Source organism: Sander vitreus, chromosome 9 (assembly GCF_031162955.1).
Source record: "Sander vitreus isolate 19-12246 chromosome 9, sanVit1, whole genome shotgun sequence".
NCBI lineage: Eukaryota > Metazoa > Chordata > Actinopteri > Perciformes > Percidae > Sander > Sander vitreus.
In genome coordinates this window covers 17667687-17680671 of record NC_135863.1, presented here as the reverse complement: position 1 = coordinate 17680671, position 12985 = coordinate 17667687, and the positions used below count along the sequence as shown (strand labels likewise).

Genomic DNA, 12985 nt, shown 5'->3' with positions numbered 1-12985 from the left:
ATAAAAAAAGACCATCTAAATCAAAGAGACACATTAAAAAGGTAAATATGTAAGAAACATGTCAATCATTGCATGTTTTCCAAAATAATTGAGGGCTTTGTTAATGCATTTAATGGCTAGCAGGCTTGGTGGTATATTTTGAAGACTAAACATTGTTAACATTAACATATAGGTCTTCCTGCTGATCTTGTTTTCTCCTCTCTCATATCCTCTGCTATCGTACTTTCTGTGCCTGCCGATATGTTGTTGCTTTTAAACTGGGCAGTAATCTTTTGCTCTGTGATAATCCCTGGATTCTTGCTTTCTGTCATCTAATCTAATAGGATGGGATTATCCTGTAGTTGGGAATCCCTCTATTCCCCAGACAATGTACGCTGCCTGGCCTTGATTCAGCAGAGCATACTTGCTCTTGTCTAACTTATGCCATGGAAAAAAGACGTGATTTGTGTGTGATGTGTGTTTTCTGCATGTGTTGTATTAGTAAATACAAGTGTGTACGTTTTGGTTTATTAAGGTGGAATCTGTGGTGGTTTGATGTGATGTGATGTGATGTATGTATGTATGTATGTATGTATGTATGTATGTATGTATGTATGTGTGTGTGTGTGTGTGTGTGTGTGTGTGTGTGTGTGTGTGTGTGTGTGTGTGTGTGTTGTCCATATGCACATGTATGATTTGGTCATTGCAACCTACAGTTTCAGCAAAGCAGGGCTCTCATTGAGCCACGATTTCAAGTGTCTGTATGAACCAAAAGACTGGGTGCGTTTGCTTGTGTGTGAGAGCGCACACATCAGCATTACAGGAGCACTGCTCCTAATAATAGGAGCAATACAATGAAAAGTAACATGGAGACTCAAGTGAAAGTTGGCTTTTTCCATAATAAAGACTAGAAAAAGTTGAAGGGCATTTACGTAGCGTGGAATTCATGAGGTCTTTGAGTGTAGCATTCAGAGTTTCACAGTCACACTCTCATGACACAAGAGGTTGCCTCAAGTTGTTCCTGAGATAAAGGCGGTCTTGAAATGACAGAAGACAGCTCTGCATCTCTGTCTGGTGCTATCACTCTTTCACCTCCCACTACACTCTTTCCTTGCTTTCTCTCTCCACAACAGACTGAAATACCCTAAAGGTAACAAGGTAAATTAAAAGGCAGCACGGTAATTCTAAAATTAAGTTTGGCGCTCTTTCATGTCACACCCTTCCTACTCTCTGCCACTACACTTGTGAGGAAACACTTGGCCCAGAGATTCACATGCTCTCAGGCGATGTGTGTCTCTGTCTTTGAGTTGGTTTCGCTGCTGCGGTTTCCTCCTCCATGACACCTCAGATTTTGTCAAGGATGGCTGCGATGCTGCTTTCCTACTGAGGTGTGAGGGGAAGCAGCATGCCAAAGGTGAGAAGAGCTCACAGTGACATGCATGCACATAATCTCACACACTTTTTTCAAACTTTTCTGCACACACACTGTTTCACACATGCGCCACACCACACTTGTACACAATACCGCTCACAGCTTGAAGAGGTGCTGATGGATTAGACATCTGGAGTTGGCTGACAAGGAGAGAAAATGAGGGAGAGCTGCACAGAGAAGAAAAGAAGAGCAAAAAGTGACAGAATCTGGAAGAGAGAAAGGCTTCGTGAACCAGCGTGCAGGAAGGAAGCAGAAGGAAAAGATCCCAGCAGCGAAGGATGCAGAGAGGAAGAGGAAGACAGAGGAGCTGAGCAGAGAGGCCAAAGGGAGAAGATGTGTGAGAGAAAAGTGAGAAATGGGGAAAGCCAGCTGTTCCCAATCCTATTCTCCCACTGTTAAAATTGCAGCAGGATTTCCATGCTGTTGCTCAAGGATATGACTGCATATCCACCATATTTGCCTGACTTTAACCTTATTTGATGGCTTATGTCTCCACATGTCAGAAGTAATGAAAGTACTGCAAGGGAAAGCTTCTCCAGTCAGCAGCAGTAGTAATGGGATTTAAGCAACTTTCGCTTGAGCAAAATTGGGTCTACACATGAGGATGTTGGGGACAACGTTTGACAAGTGAAGGTTCATTGGAAGAGAGCTGCCACTGGAAGCCGCACAGCACAGTATAGCCAGTTATCCAGTCATCACCATTTGCACCATTAGAGAGGACAATCATACACAGTATACGTGTGGTAGAAGAATGTGGAACTGGAAGAGAGCATTGAAAGCTGTATGCATGTTTATGGAGGTGTGGAAATGAGAAGGTGGTGCAGCGTTTGACAGTGAGTGGAATTGTGTGGGTGAGTGGTCTTTTTATTCCACTTGAGAGATTGCTGTCCATGAGTGTTGCAAGGGCAAGACTGTACTGGATTGTATGAGCATGTGTGAGTATGTGTATGGTTGCATGTGTTCTTACAGCACATTGTATGTAAGTCAGAAGGGATACAAAAGAAAACAATTTACTTCTAGTACTAAGCCTCGAAAAAATGCAGGACAGATGCTCTGCAGTGGAGTAAAAGGTTTTACTCATGCTGTATACCTGCCTAATAAAACTATATATAAATAAACTATAAATCTGTACATCTGTTACATCCCCAACCGGCACCGTCAGATACCGCCTACCAAGAGTCTGGGTCTGTCCGAGGTTTCTTCCTAAAAGGGAGTTTTTCCTCGCCACTGCTAATGCTTGCTCTTGGGGGAATTACTGGAATTGTTGGGTCTTTGTAAATTATAGAGTGTGGTCTAGACCTACTCTATCTGTAAAGTGTCTCGAGATAACTCTTGTTATGATTTGATACTATAAATAAAATTGAATTGTAAACAGGATTTCCAAGACTAAATGACACTTCATAAAATCTTAAAGGCTTTTGGTTTAGAGGTCGACCGATATGGGTTTTCTCTGGCCGATGCCGATCTTTAGAAATCAGGGTCAGCCGATGGCCGATAAATGCTGCCGATTTATTTTGACCGATATTTGGCCGATATGTGCTTGTTTTTAAACATCTATTTGAAAGTTAAAATGTAACACTAATATACACAGAATTTCAACAAAACATTTATTGAACACTTCACCAATCTACACTTGTATACTTCAATTAAAAATGTATAATGTAAAAACATACTGTATACTATATTGTATAATGTATGAAAAATATATTAAATAAACAAAACAGGTAAGAAGAAAATAAACTGTCAAATAAACTTTTCAATGAAAAAATAGTTTAGTGCACTTAGCAGCATTTATTAAACTTCTGAGAATACAAATTAATTATTAATCTCAACACTATTTCCTCCTAACTCCTGTTGAACCACATCAGACTAGGACTATCTAAAGTAAATTCTTGTTCACCTTGTTTGTTAGATCATTGTTCATTTGTTGAAGTGTTTTATCTGTGTTTTGGGGATCCTACTGTTACATGTCCTGTTGCACTCATTAGGATCTTATCTGAGCAGATTTCTGTCATTCAAACAACTCTGAGTTGTAACTTAAAACTCGTCCAGCCAATTTAATAAAATTAAGGGTTTTATTCGTGCTCGAGTCCATAGATGCAGTTAATGGATACAGGCACGGAGAACTGAAGGCTCTGTTAGCAACGATTAGCTCCGTTAGCGGTTAGCTCCGTTAGCGGTTAGCTCCAGTTAGCTCCGTTATACGAGTGGATGAGACTGCCACGGACAGGGGTAACAACCAGACTCTGATAAATGACATTCGGGGAGCTTCCACAGCGGTGTGGCCGCGGTGTTTTGTACGGTTGTATTAGTACAGTTAATCCCAAGGCAAGAACACCAGCAATATGCTACTACTAATGGTAGCGTCTGAACCTGAAGTGACTGCGCGAGACACACGGCAAGACTTCACAAGGGGAGGGGCTGGAGGCAGCTGGTCTGGGTGCGCTGTAAAAAATGTCGTCTATTCATGTTTTTAACACTAGGCTGCCCGCAGATGCGCCTGCCTATTAATCGGCTTGATATACTGGGATATTGGCCGATGCCGATTATGTAAAAAAATGCCAAAAATCGGCCGGCCGATTAATCGGTCAACCTTTATTTTGGTTACCTAATATTAGGCTCATTGCTAATGTGTTAAAGTGCTCATATTGTCCTCATTTTCAGGTTTATAACTGTATTTAGAGGTCATTTCAGAATAGGTTTACATGGTTTAATTTTCAAAAAACACCATATTTTTGTTGTACTGCACATTGCCTCTTTTCACCCTGTGTGTTGAGCTCTCTGTTTTAGCTACAGAGTGAGGCATCTCACTTCTACTCCATCTTTGTTGGGAGTCGCACATGCGCAGTAGTTAGGTAAGCACTACAAGCCAGATTTATAAAACCGTGTGTACGCACACCTGTAAGCAATGTTCCCTTTATAAATCAGAGATTACCTACAAGTGTGCGTACGTGAATCAGCCTCTTATCCCGCCCTGTACACGCCCATTTTTAACCATAAATAGTCAATGCAAAGCACCTCGTGAATGCTGTATCAGTAATCAGTATATGAATGACACTAGCAGTTGTTACACTGAATCATGATGACTGGTGGAGAAAAAGCAAAAAAATTCTCAGGCGTTCAGGAATTGCTGCAAATTGAATTAGAATTCCGGCCTGTTCTTGCACAGTGTAGGGAAACCTGATCTATAACTACATGTATTAATAATACGTCCAAAATGGCAGGCATTACGGCACTCGGGGACAGCTTCGATATACCAGACGTACTGTATATAATAAGATTTAACAGAACTATATATTATATCCAAACAAGCCTTAGTGATAAAGTTGAAGATTATATATAATATTTATTTAAAAAAAAACACTGTCTGACATTTCCCTCTGGAAACAGCCGGTTGCCCCCAGAGTGGCGAGGACCTGTATTTGGACCGGGATGGACCGGGATGGCACAGTTCCGGCGCGTTGCCCTCTCTACTGGACCCAATTCAGTACATAGATCCAAGAGCTCAGCTTTAGGGAATCTAAATCGGCATATTAGCCAGTCATCGTCATGGTCCCTGAAGCCTTTTCTCTCCTGATTCTTCCATTGGCGGAGTCGTCCTGCAGTGCCAGCAGTGCCATCATGCAGCATTACACACGGGTTCACTGCAGTATTTATATGTTTACAACAATTTGTGATTGTTAACACCTTGCCAACACAGCATCAACTAGTGGTATCCCCCACCCCGAGATACAATTTGAAAACGAAAGAAAGTGTAATAGGCAAACACACTTTTCTTCATGCAGGTTTTGTCACAAACAGTATTTAAGTTCGGACTGATAACAAGGACATTAAGGGTAACAATTGCGCGAGAGCTTAACGGCTGTATTTCCCGACTTTGACATTTGATGATATATGCACAGTATTAAAGACAGATATTTCGTTATTTACACTGTGTTCTGGAGTTATCTAATGCTAGGGTATTTGATGCTATCCTGTATTCCATGCAGTCGGGCCATCTCCTCCTCCTGCGCTCCGTAGCGGACAATGTGACGGCGAGACAGCGCCGATTAAACATTAAAAACACATTTTTATTTAAGATTTGAGGGAGTGTTTATGGAACAATTATCACTAAGTGCAAGCGCAAATAACACTTCTGGATTTAATCTTCATGGTAACGTGGATGATATGGAGTGAAAAAATGTGCGTGAGGAACCAATACTTGAAAATATTACGAGTAATCGTTATTCCCATTTACTTTCTGCAGTCTGACTTCAGTTCACCACCTCATCGTCTGCGTCACCAATTCCTATTTCGTCTCAAAAATGTGCGTACGCATGGGTCAGAGTTTGCGTGGAGGACCGCACATTCTCCTGTCAAGTTAGTTTTTTATAAATCACAACCTTTGCGTGGGAAGTGGCGTACCCACATTTTCAGCCCCGTTTTGTGCATACGCCACGTTTATAAATGAGACCCCTGTGGTTTACTCAAGGGAACAAAGTTTCCTCTGCCTCTCCCAGCCAACGACTCAAGTGTTATCTCTCCAGTGTTCTAAGCAGCTAAATCTTTTCCTGACAACGATAATCCCCAAGGCAAGGTGTGCTAAGAAAACAGTCACATTTTCCTCCCTGTGGATCCAATGACCCGCATCCCTGCCCATTCAAAACACACACATTTCCTTGTGCCTCTCACACTTTAATCTTGATTAGATTTAAATCCCACAGGATGTTAATGAGTAATAAAGTACTAGAGCCCAAATCTTTTTTATACAAGCCCTAAGACTGTCTTTTCTCACAGGTGTCATATGCACGACCCAGCTCAGCCTCTATCCGTGACGCCAACCTGTATGTAAGCGGCCTGCCCAAGACTATGACTCAGAAGGAGCTGGAGCAGCTCTTCTCCCAGTACGGACGCATCATCACCTCCCGCATCCTCGTCGACCAGGTCACAGGTATCCATGGGGCACCGCCTCCTCTCTCTTAACACTTTCACACAGACACAAGTGATATAAGCGCACACACACATACTGTATGTATACATCCATGTGTGTTGCTGATATCCTCCAGCCATTCACAAGCACACTTAGACTGATGATTTTACACATTTTTGTAAACAATTATGGTCTGTTAAATGTCTGTCTTTTGTCTGCGTGCGGTCACGTGAATATTTGATGTATAGACAGCCATAATATTAGGCCCAGTTTGTGCCTCTTGAGTCATCACTATTGTTACATTTGTAACTGTTTTTGAGAAGGACAAATAAAACCCATTTGGAAAGTATTTCCAGAATCCATAAATACTCTTATGCACATCTAAAACAATAAATAACCTGTGTATTGCACAATACAAAAGATTTTTTACCAGTACTAAGTAGCAACATATTTTCTTCAGCCAAACAAAAATGGCAGCTGGAAGTGAAATATTTCTCTGTGCATGTCTCTGCTGAAACTGCAAAATATTAAACACAAGTGTAACAGTTAAATAAATCTCCAGTTTACTGTAGCACCATGTGTCAGTCATATTCACACTGAATGTGTTGATTCTATGGAGTACTGGGTAATGCCTTTGCACAAAAGTAGTGTAAGTAAATGAGCACGAAACGCATAAATCTGACAAAACATGACATACTGAAAACATTTGCTGTGTTTGTTAAGACAGTGATACAGTGAAGGAAGGCAGAAGTACTTGAACAAAGGAAAGAATCATGGTAGACCATAGTCAACCAAAGTAAAATCAATATGTACCAGTATTGGAAAAATATTTGTGCAGTATTGTAATAAATGGATTTTAACCATATTGCCCAGCACTATTGTCCACCAAGCATTGCGTAGTGAGTGAGTGACCGCAAAAGGCAACTCTTCTGACCACGGCCCCAACTGAGGGGGCCGTTGTAAAGACAGTTATTACATGGGAGGCACAAGCTGTGAAATATACATGCTCAATTACACATTCCACTACATCCAAAACACAGGAATGAATCACATCAGTCCATTGTATTGCCGAAGAACCCCTCCAGTGTGTCTCTTAGATCAATTTCAGGGGTTATGTGTGTGCCTACAAGCTGCAACCTGCTCCAGTGTAATGTGCAATGTGTACTGATGAAGCAGAAAGGGAGCAGTATGCTGTTAGCCACACTCATTTGCCTAAGCAGAATAAATCACTGCTGTCGGTGAAGTGCACGCCTGTCTATACACACTGTGCAGAGGAGGAGAGAGGGTGAGAGGAAAGGGGAAAGTAGAGGAAAGTAAAACAAAGGAGAGGAGAAAAGGAGACACGGGAGTGCAGACAAGGGGGGATGAGGCTGAAAAAAATGGAAAGAAAAACAAGTAACACAGGGTGTAGATGAGTGGAGACGTGGGAAGGAGAGGAAATGAGAAGAGGGAGGAAGCGAAGGGAGAGCTAGGGAGGGGGGCAGCGGAAGGGAAAGATGGAAAAAAGATGGGGCTATTTCTACTCTCATCAACACACATGTAGATGAGGTAGGCACATCTCCTGTGGATCTGTCTTTACTAACAGACCTGTCAAACTGTACCACCATGCTACTAAGACTCATGGGACTCCAGACAAGCAACATAGTCACGCAACACACAGCAAGGCCACATACTGTATGTGTTCACAATAATTCATGTGGTCATTTTTGACTGACACAAGGTCAAATTTAAAGTGAAGCATTCTCATGAGTCATGAGCATGTCCAGATAAAGTGCTGCAGTAGTTCACTTCCACCATTAGAAATAATATGAAGATCCAGATCAAAAGAAATTGCTCAATTGAGAAAATTGTTGGATGGTGTTTCACACAATTTTTGCTTTCACATCCTGTGATTTAAAGCTGGCATTTTGATTAGCAAATTGGTAGTTAAAACTCTGATATTAATAACAGCTAAATCAAATATTTATAATAATGGATACAGTATCACAAAGCTATGTTTTTTATTACAATGTTATTGTTTATTCCTAACTACACACACGAGCAACAACTTTTGCAGCAACCTTTAAACAAATGTCAAAATTTAAACATGGCTTCTAATTAAATTAATTTATTTAACCAAACAACTTCTTTTACTAGCACCACTAGTAAAATGTGCTATTGGCTAATCTTTGGTGCTAGGTGATGCCATGTCGATAGTTGGTGACGGTGAAGGCAGACTCTTTAATACATGGAGGTGTGTAAACACTTTTAGCCTGCTAATACCCTCAGCTACAGTAATTGCTTTCCTCACTACCACCTACTGTACCTGCTTTAAAACTGAAATACACAAAGATTCACGCATATGTACACACACACACAGAGACAAAAAGATAATAAGAGATGTTCTGGAAGGTGTCCCCAGAGGGTTAAGGATCAGCAGGAGAAATGTTAATGATCAATTAGATGTTAGAGTTGCTGGTGATTAAAAACATGGAGGACCTTAGAAGGGCCTTGAGAGTAGTATGCCAACCTCATTGACTTATCTTTTTCTTCTCACAGTTACAGTACAGGCATACTCACACAAGACACATACATATACACACACAAACACACACACACACACACACACACACAAAACACACGCAGAAATGGGCTGCAAATTAAAACTCTCCTGTGACTTCCAAAAATAAGTAACTGTAAGTAAGTACAGAACAAGAAAGGAGAGGCAGAGATTGATCGAGGAAGAGGGAGACACAAATTATTTGTGGTGTGTGTCAGACTGGTTTGTGGTCCAACAGGTGGTGCACTGTCCACCTCAGGATGTCTTAATGTCAGTATTGTTCCAGTAACACCACTGAAAAGAAGACAATTGAGAAGAAGCCCATGTAATTATTATTACAGCTACAATGTGTGCAGTTTACTTTTGACGTCTTTAAAACGTAAGTCTTCTTGAATTGAGGGACATATTGTATGTTGTTGATATGACATCAACATGGTGCCTTGAATTTGTGTCGCAGGTCATCAGTCACTACGTTTACATGCACATAATATTCCGTTTTTTGCCCTTATTCGGAAAAAGATGATATTCTGACTAAGCTGTTTACATAGCTAATGAAAGTGAATATTCCACTAATATTCCCGTTTACATGTAGCCGTGCAAAATATAATTTTTTTCAAAGTTTACCAGCGGTGGCAGACTCACTGTACTGTGCGAACACAGCGTTCCTCTTTCATTCCTTCAACCAGCATCTTGAAAAGGTCGGCATAGCGATGTGTGCGCATATCCAAAAACCTGTTGATATCAAAGTCTTTGATAATGTTTCAAAATAGCTGTGTTTCTCCTTCTTGGGTCTGCAGCCTTGCAAACTGTTGGCTGGTTGGTTTGTGTACAGCAACCATAGCAACGCACAGTGCTGACCATAAGCTGTAAACAGGCAAGAGGCTGTAAACTGTGGTAATAACCCTGATTGAGACGCATATTCCGAATGCGCTGTATACATGTCCAAAGAATGCCTCTAAAACCCCGAATAATACCGGAATATCCCACATCTTAATCGGAAAATGCTATATTTGGAAAAAGGCCTTATTTGGAATATCCAACCGGAATATGCTGTTTACATGACCTGTATCATATTCTGAATATTGTCATATTTGGAATAATAGTGGAATATTGGTGTGCATGTAAATGTACTAAGTGACTCACCACTGTCCCCATGTTTATTAAATTAGGAACCTAATCAGTGCCTGAAATCCAATACACTCAGTGATTCACTGTTCCTACTGAACTAGGGACTGATTTAAACAAAGTAGGCTTTAGAGACGAGACAGACATCGAAACAGCAATGCTACGTAAAGTTATTGAAGTAACGGATGTTCTCCAGTGACCATCGGCAGATGGGCTGATGATCCCCAGTTCCAGCTCTGGTAAATTGGGAACATGAAGTCTGTTCTCTAAGTGACCTCCTCATAAACAGGATGCACCCTGCAGTCACTCTTCTGTTCATAAAGACAAGAAGGAACTTTAAAACATCACTGTTAGCATCATTCAGTCAGAGGCAGCAGAAACAAAATCCACTAAAACTGCCAAATTGCCCCAGAGATTCAGAGAGCGAACACAACATCGACTTGACAAGGATATCTCTCCATGTCCTCCTCTCTTCCTTCCTCTGTCTATTGATTCCTTCTAAATGGATAAGCATATTTTGTCTCTTTATCAGTACAAATAGTGTTGGCCGGATTCCCCCTCCTTCCTTTCTTTCTAACCAACCTTTAGGGACGGCAGCCAGGCTGTGATCTTGTGCTCTAACTGCTGGTTTAGGCTAGCCTCAATTTGAAACAGATAGTCTATAATATCAGAGACAGCTTTAGATCGATAGTTGGCTATTCCTAGTTCTTCATCCCAGACCTGTACGTGAGCAGAGGTTAATGCTTACCTGATCAATGACTGCAAATACAATCGATCCACATACTTGCCTTCTACAAACACTGGCTCTTATGTGAAATTTAATGAAAATGAATTGCTGCTCAGTGTGTGTATGGATCGGCTGTGAAAAGGCTGATGCTGTGTCCCCTTCATGTGGGATGGAAGGTAGCAATGGGAAAGATTCCCATGGCAACAAGTCGCAAGCGTTCACAGCATTATACAACTCAAGATGGTAATTACCAGTGTTACTAATAGCGAGTGTGTTTTGTACACTGAATGAATAATTATCTGGCACTGAGCAGTTTTGTGATAGGCAAGTTGTTCCTGATCAAAACAGCATTAAATTAAGGTTCAGTTACCTTGAAATGTTGCTGGCATGAGGCATCCATGTTTTAAAGCTTTTCAGACACTTTGGTATTATTTATTGCCAAGTTGTATTCTGTTGTATTGGAGTTAAGAAAAAAATGACTCGCTCGGCCTAGACAAGAAACCAGCCTGATCTCAAAGAAATATGTGAAATCACCACTAGGGTTGGGCGGTAATACGGTAACATTAACATTAAAAAAAATGCAATGCACTTATATAGGAGACAAGGATTAAATATTAAATTGTGGTGACCCACAAGTAAGACTGAAAGAGATATTCGCCAAGGTACTGTACCTTTAAGGGAGAGGTGTTATGATATACGAGTTCCGGGTTAACGGCTGAATTATGTCAAACAACAATGGTGGTGAAAATGCTGTTGCTGCGGTGGCACCGGCCGCTGCTAGCGGCGCAGCTAATGTTGGTGCTATCTACGCGGCCACCATCAAGTTACCGGACTTTTGGCAGCACAACCCACGGCCGTGGTTTTAGCACATCGAGGCCTAGTTCCAGCTGAGAGGAATAGCACAGGACGTTACAAAGTATTTCCACGTGGTATCGGCCTTAGATGCCTCAACAACAGCCAGGGCTATGGCGCTGTTAGAGGCTCCTCCGGCTAACGGCAAGTAGAACGCCCTCAAAACATTCCTGTTGGAACTCTTTGAACTGTCGGAGCTCGAGAAAGCAAGCCGTCCAGGTTAATGGAGAGGATGCTTGCTGTGCTGGTTGCGGCGGATCCCTCATTCCTCTTCGCCCACATTTTCCTGAGGCAGCTTCCAGCACCCGTGCGCACCGCACTGGCCTGCTCCCCCCTCCTGTGGAGGCAGACAGGATTTTCCTCAACAACCGGCAGCAGTTTGTCCACGCGCTGCTGCCCCCCCCAGCACACGTCTGCCCCGCTTGCACTCTACAAAAAATATAATTTATGTAATTATGTGTGTTTGTCATCACGTGACAGTGTGGAGGAGAAAGTAGTTTTTTGTAAGTTGTTGTTATGTTATTATTGTTTCAGTATTAGTGTTTGGTATTCAGTTTCTGAACGGTGCACAAGCCAACAGTTTGGTGACGCCGTCTGAGCCTTACGTCATAATTTTTAATTAGTCACGGTAATACCGTATACCGCGGTAAAATAGGGAGGAGGTTTGATGGTATCAAAATTTGGATACCGCCCAACCCTAATCACCACAACCTCTTAACATAGCATTACGCGGTGGTGGAGCGTTATTATGGATCCCACGTAACTTACAGGGCAAGTCCCGCCCTATGAAGCAGCTTGTTTGGTTGGGGTTAGGCATTGACCTCGAGTGGTTAAGGTTAGGATAGCCAAGTGGTCAGGGAATAGACTGAACAAATCGGGTTACGTGACCCTGCGTAAGCATGGACGCCTGGCCAATAGTACTGTGTAAATGCTATCAAAGGACGGGTCTTGCCTAGAAGTTGCATGGGTTCCATAATAACGCGGTGGTGGCACATACACTAATGTGGTAAAATGATATGCCGGCACCACGGAAACAAGGCCAATGGATTTAATTATAATCCTTTGTCATGGTAGATGCAAAAATTCCCTGGTTCAACACAGTAACACAGTTATGTAACAAACATACTGTACTTATTTTATCACAAACCATGATCTTTTCCTAAACCTTACCAAGTAGTTATGATGCGCAGTTGCTTTTCACAGACTGCAAGACCCAGGCGGACCCAGGGCATGCTGGGAAACGCCGGCTACTCAGCTGATATAACAGCTGATTGGTTCAGAATCAACTCAACATGATGACGTTTTATACATTCTTTTTTAGTGATTTTGAATTGGAGGGATTTTAACTGCTATTTGTCTGATTTAAAGGCTTCTTCTATACAGAACACGTGTGGCTGATAATTTAGTTTAGAAGTCAGAGAG

At 41.7% G+C, this 12985-nt stretch overlaps 1 protein-coding gene across 1 annotated transcript in view; it reads left to right on the top strand.

Annotated features, from left to right (window-relative positions):
• The window catches only part of elavl4 (ELAV like neuron-specific RNA binding protein 4), an 88606-nt gene that overhangs the window by 55926 nt on the left and 19695 nt on the right, over positions 1-12985 (top strand). The window contains 1 exon segment of the mRNA XM_078258157.1: positions 6188-6341. Coding sequence (XP_078114283.1) covers positions 6188-6341 — 154 coding nt within the window.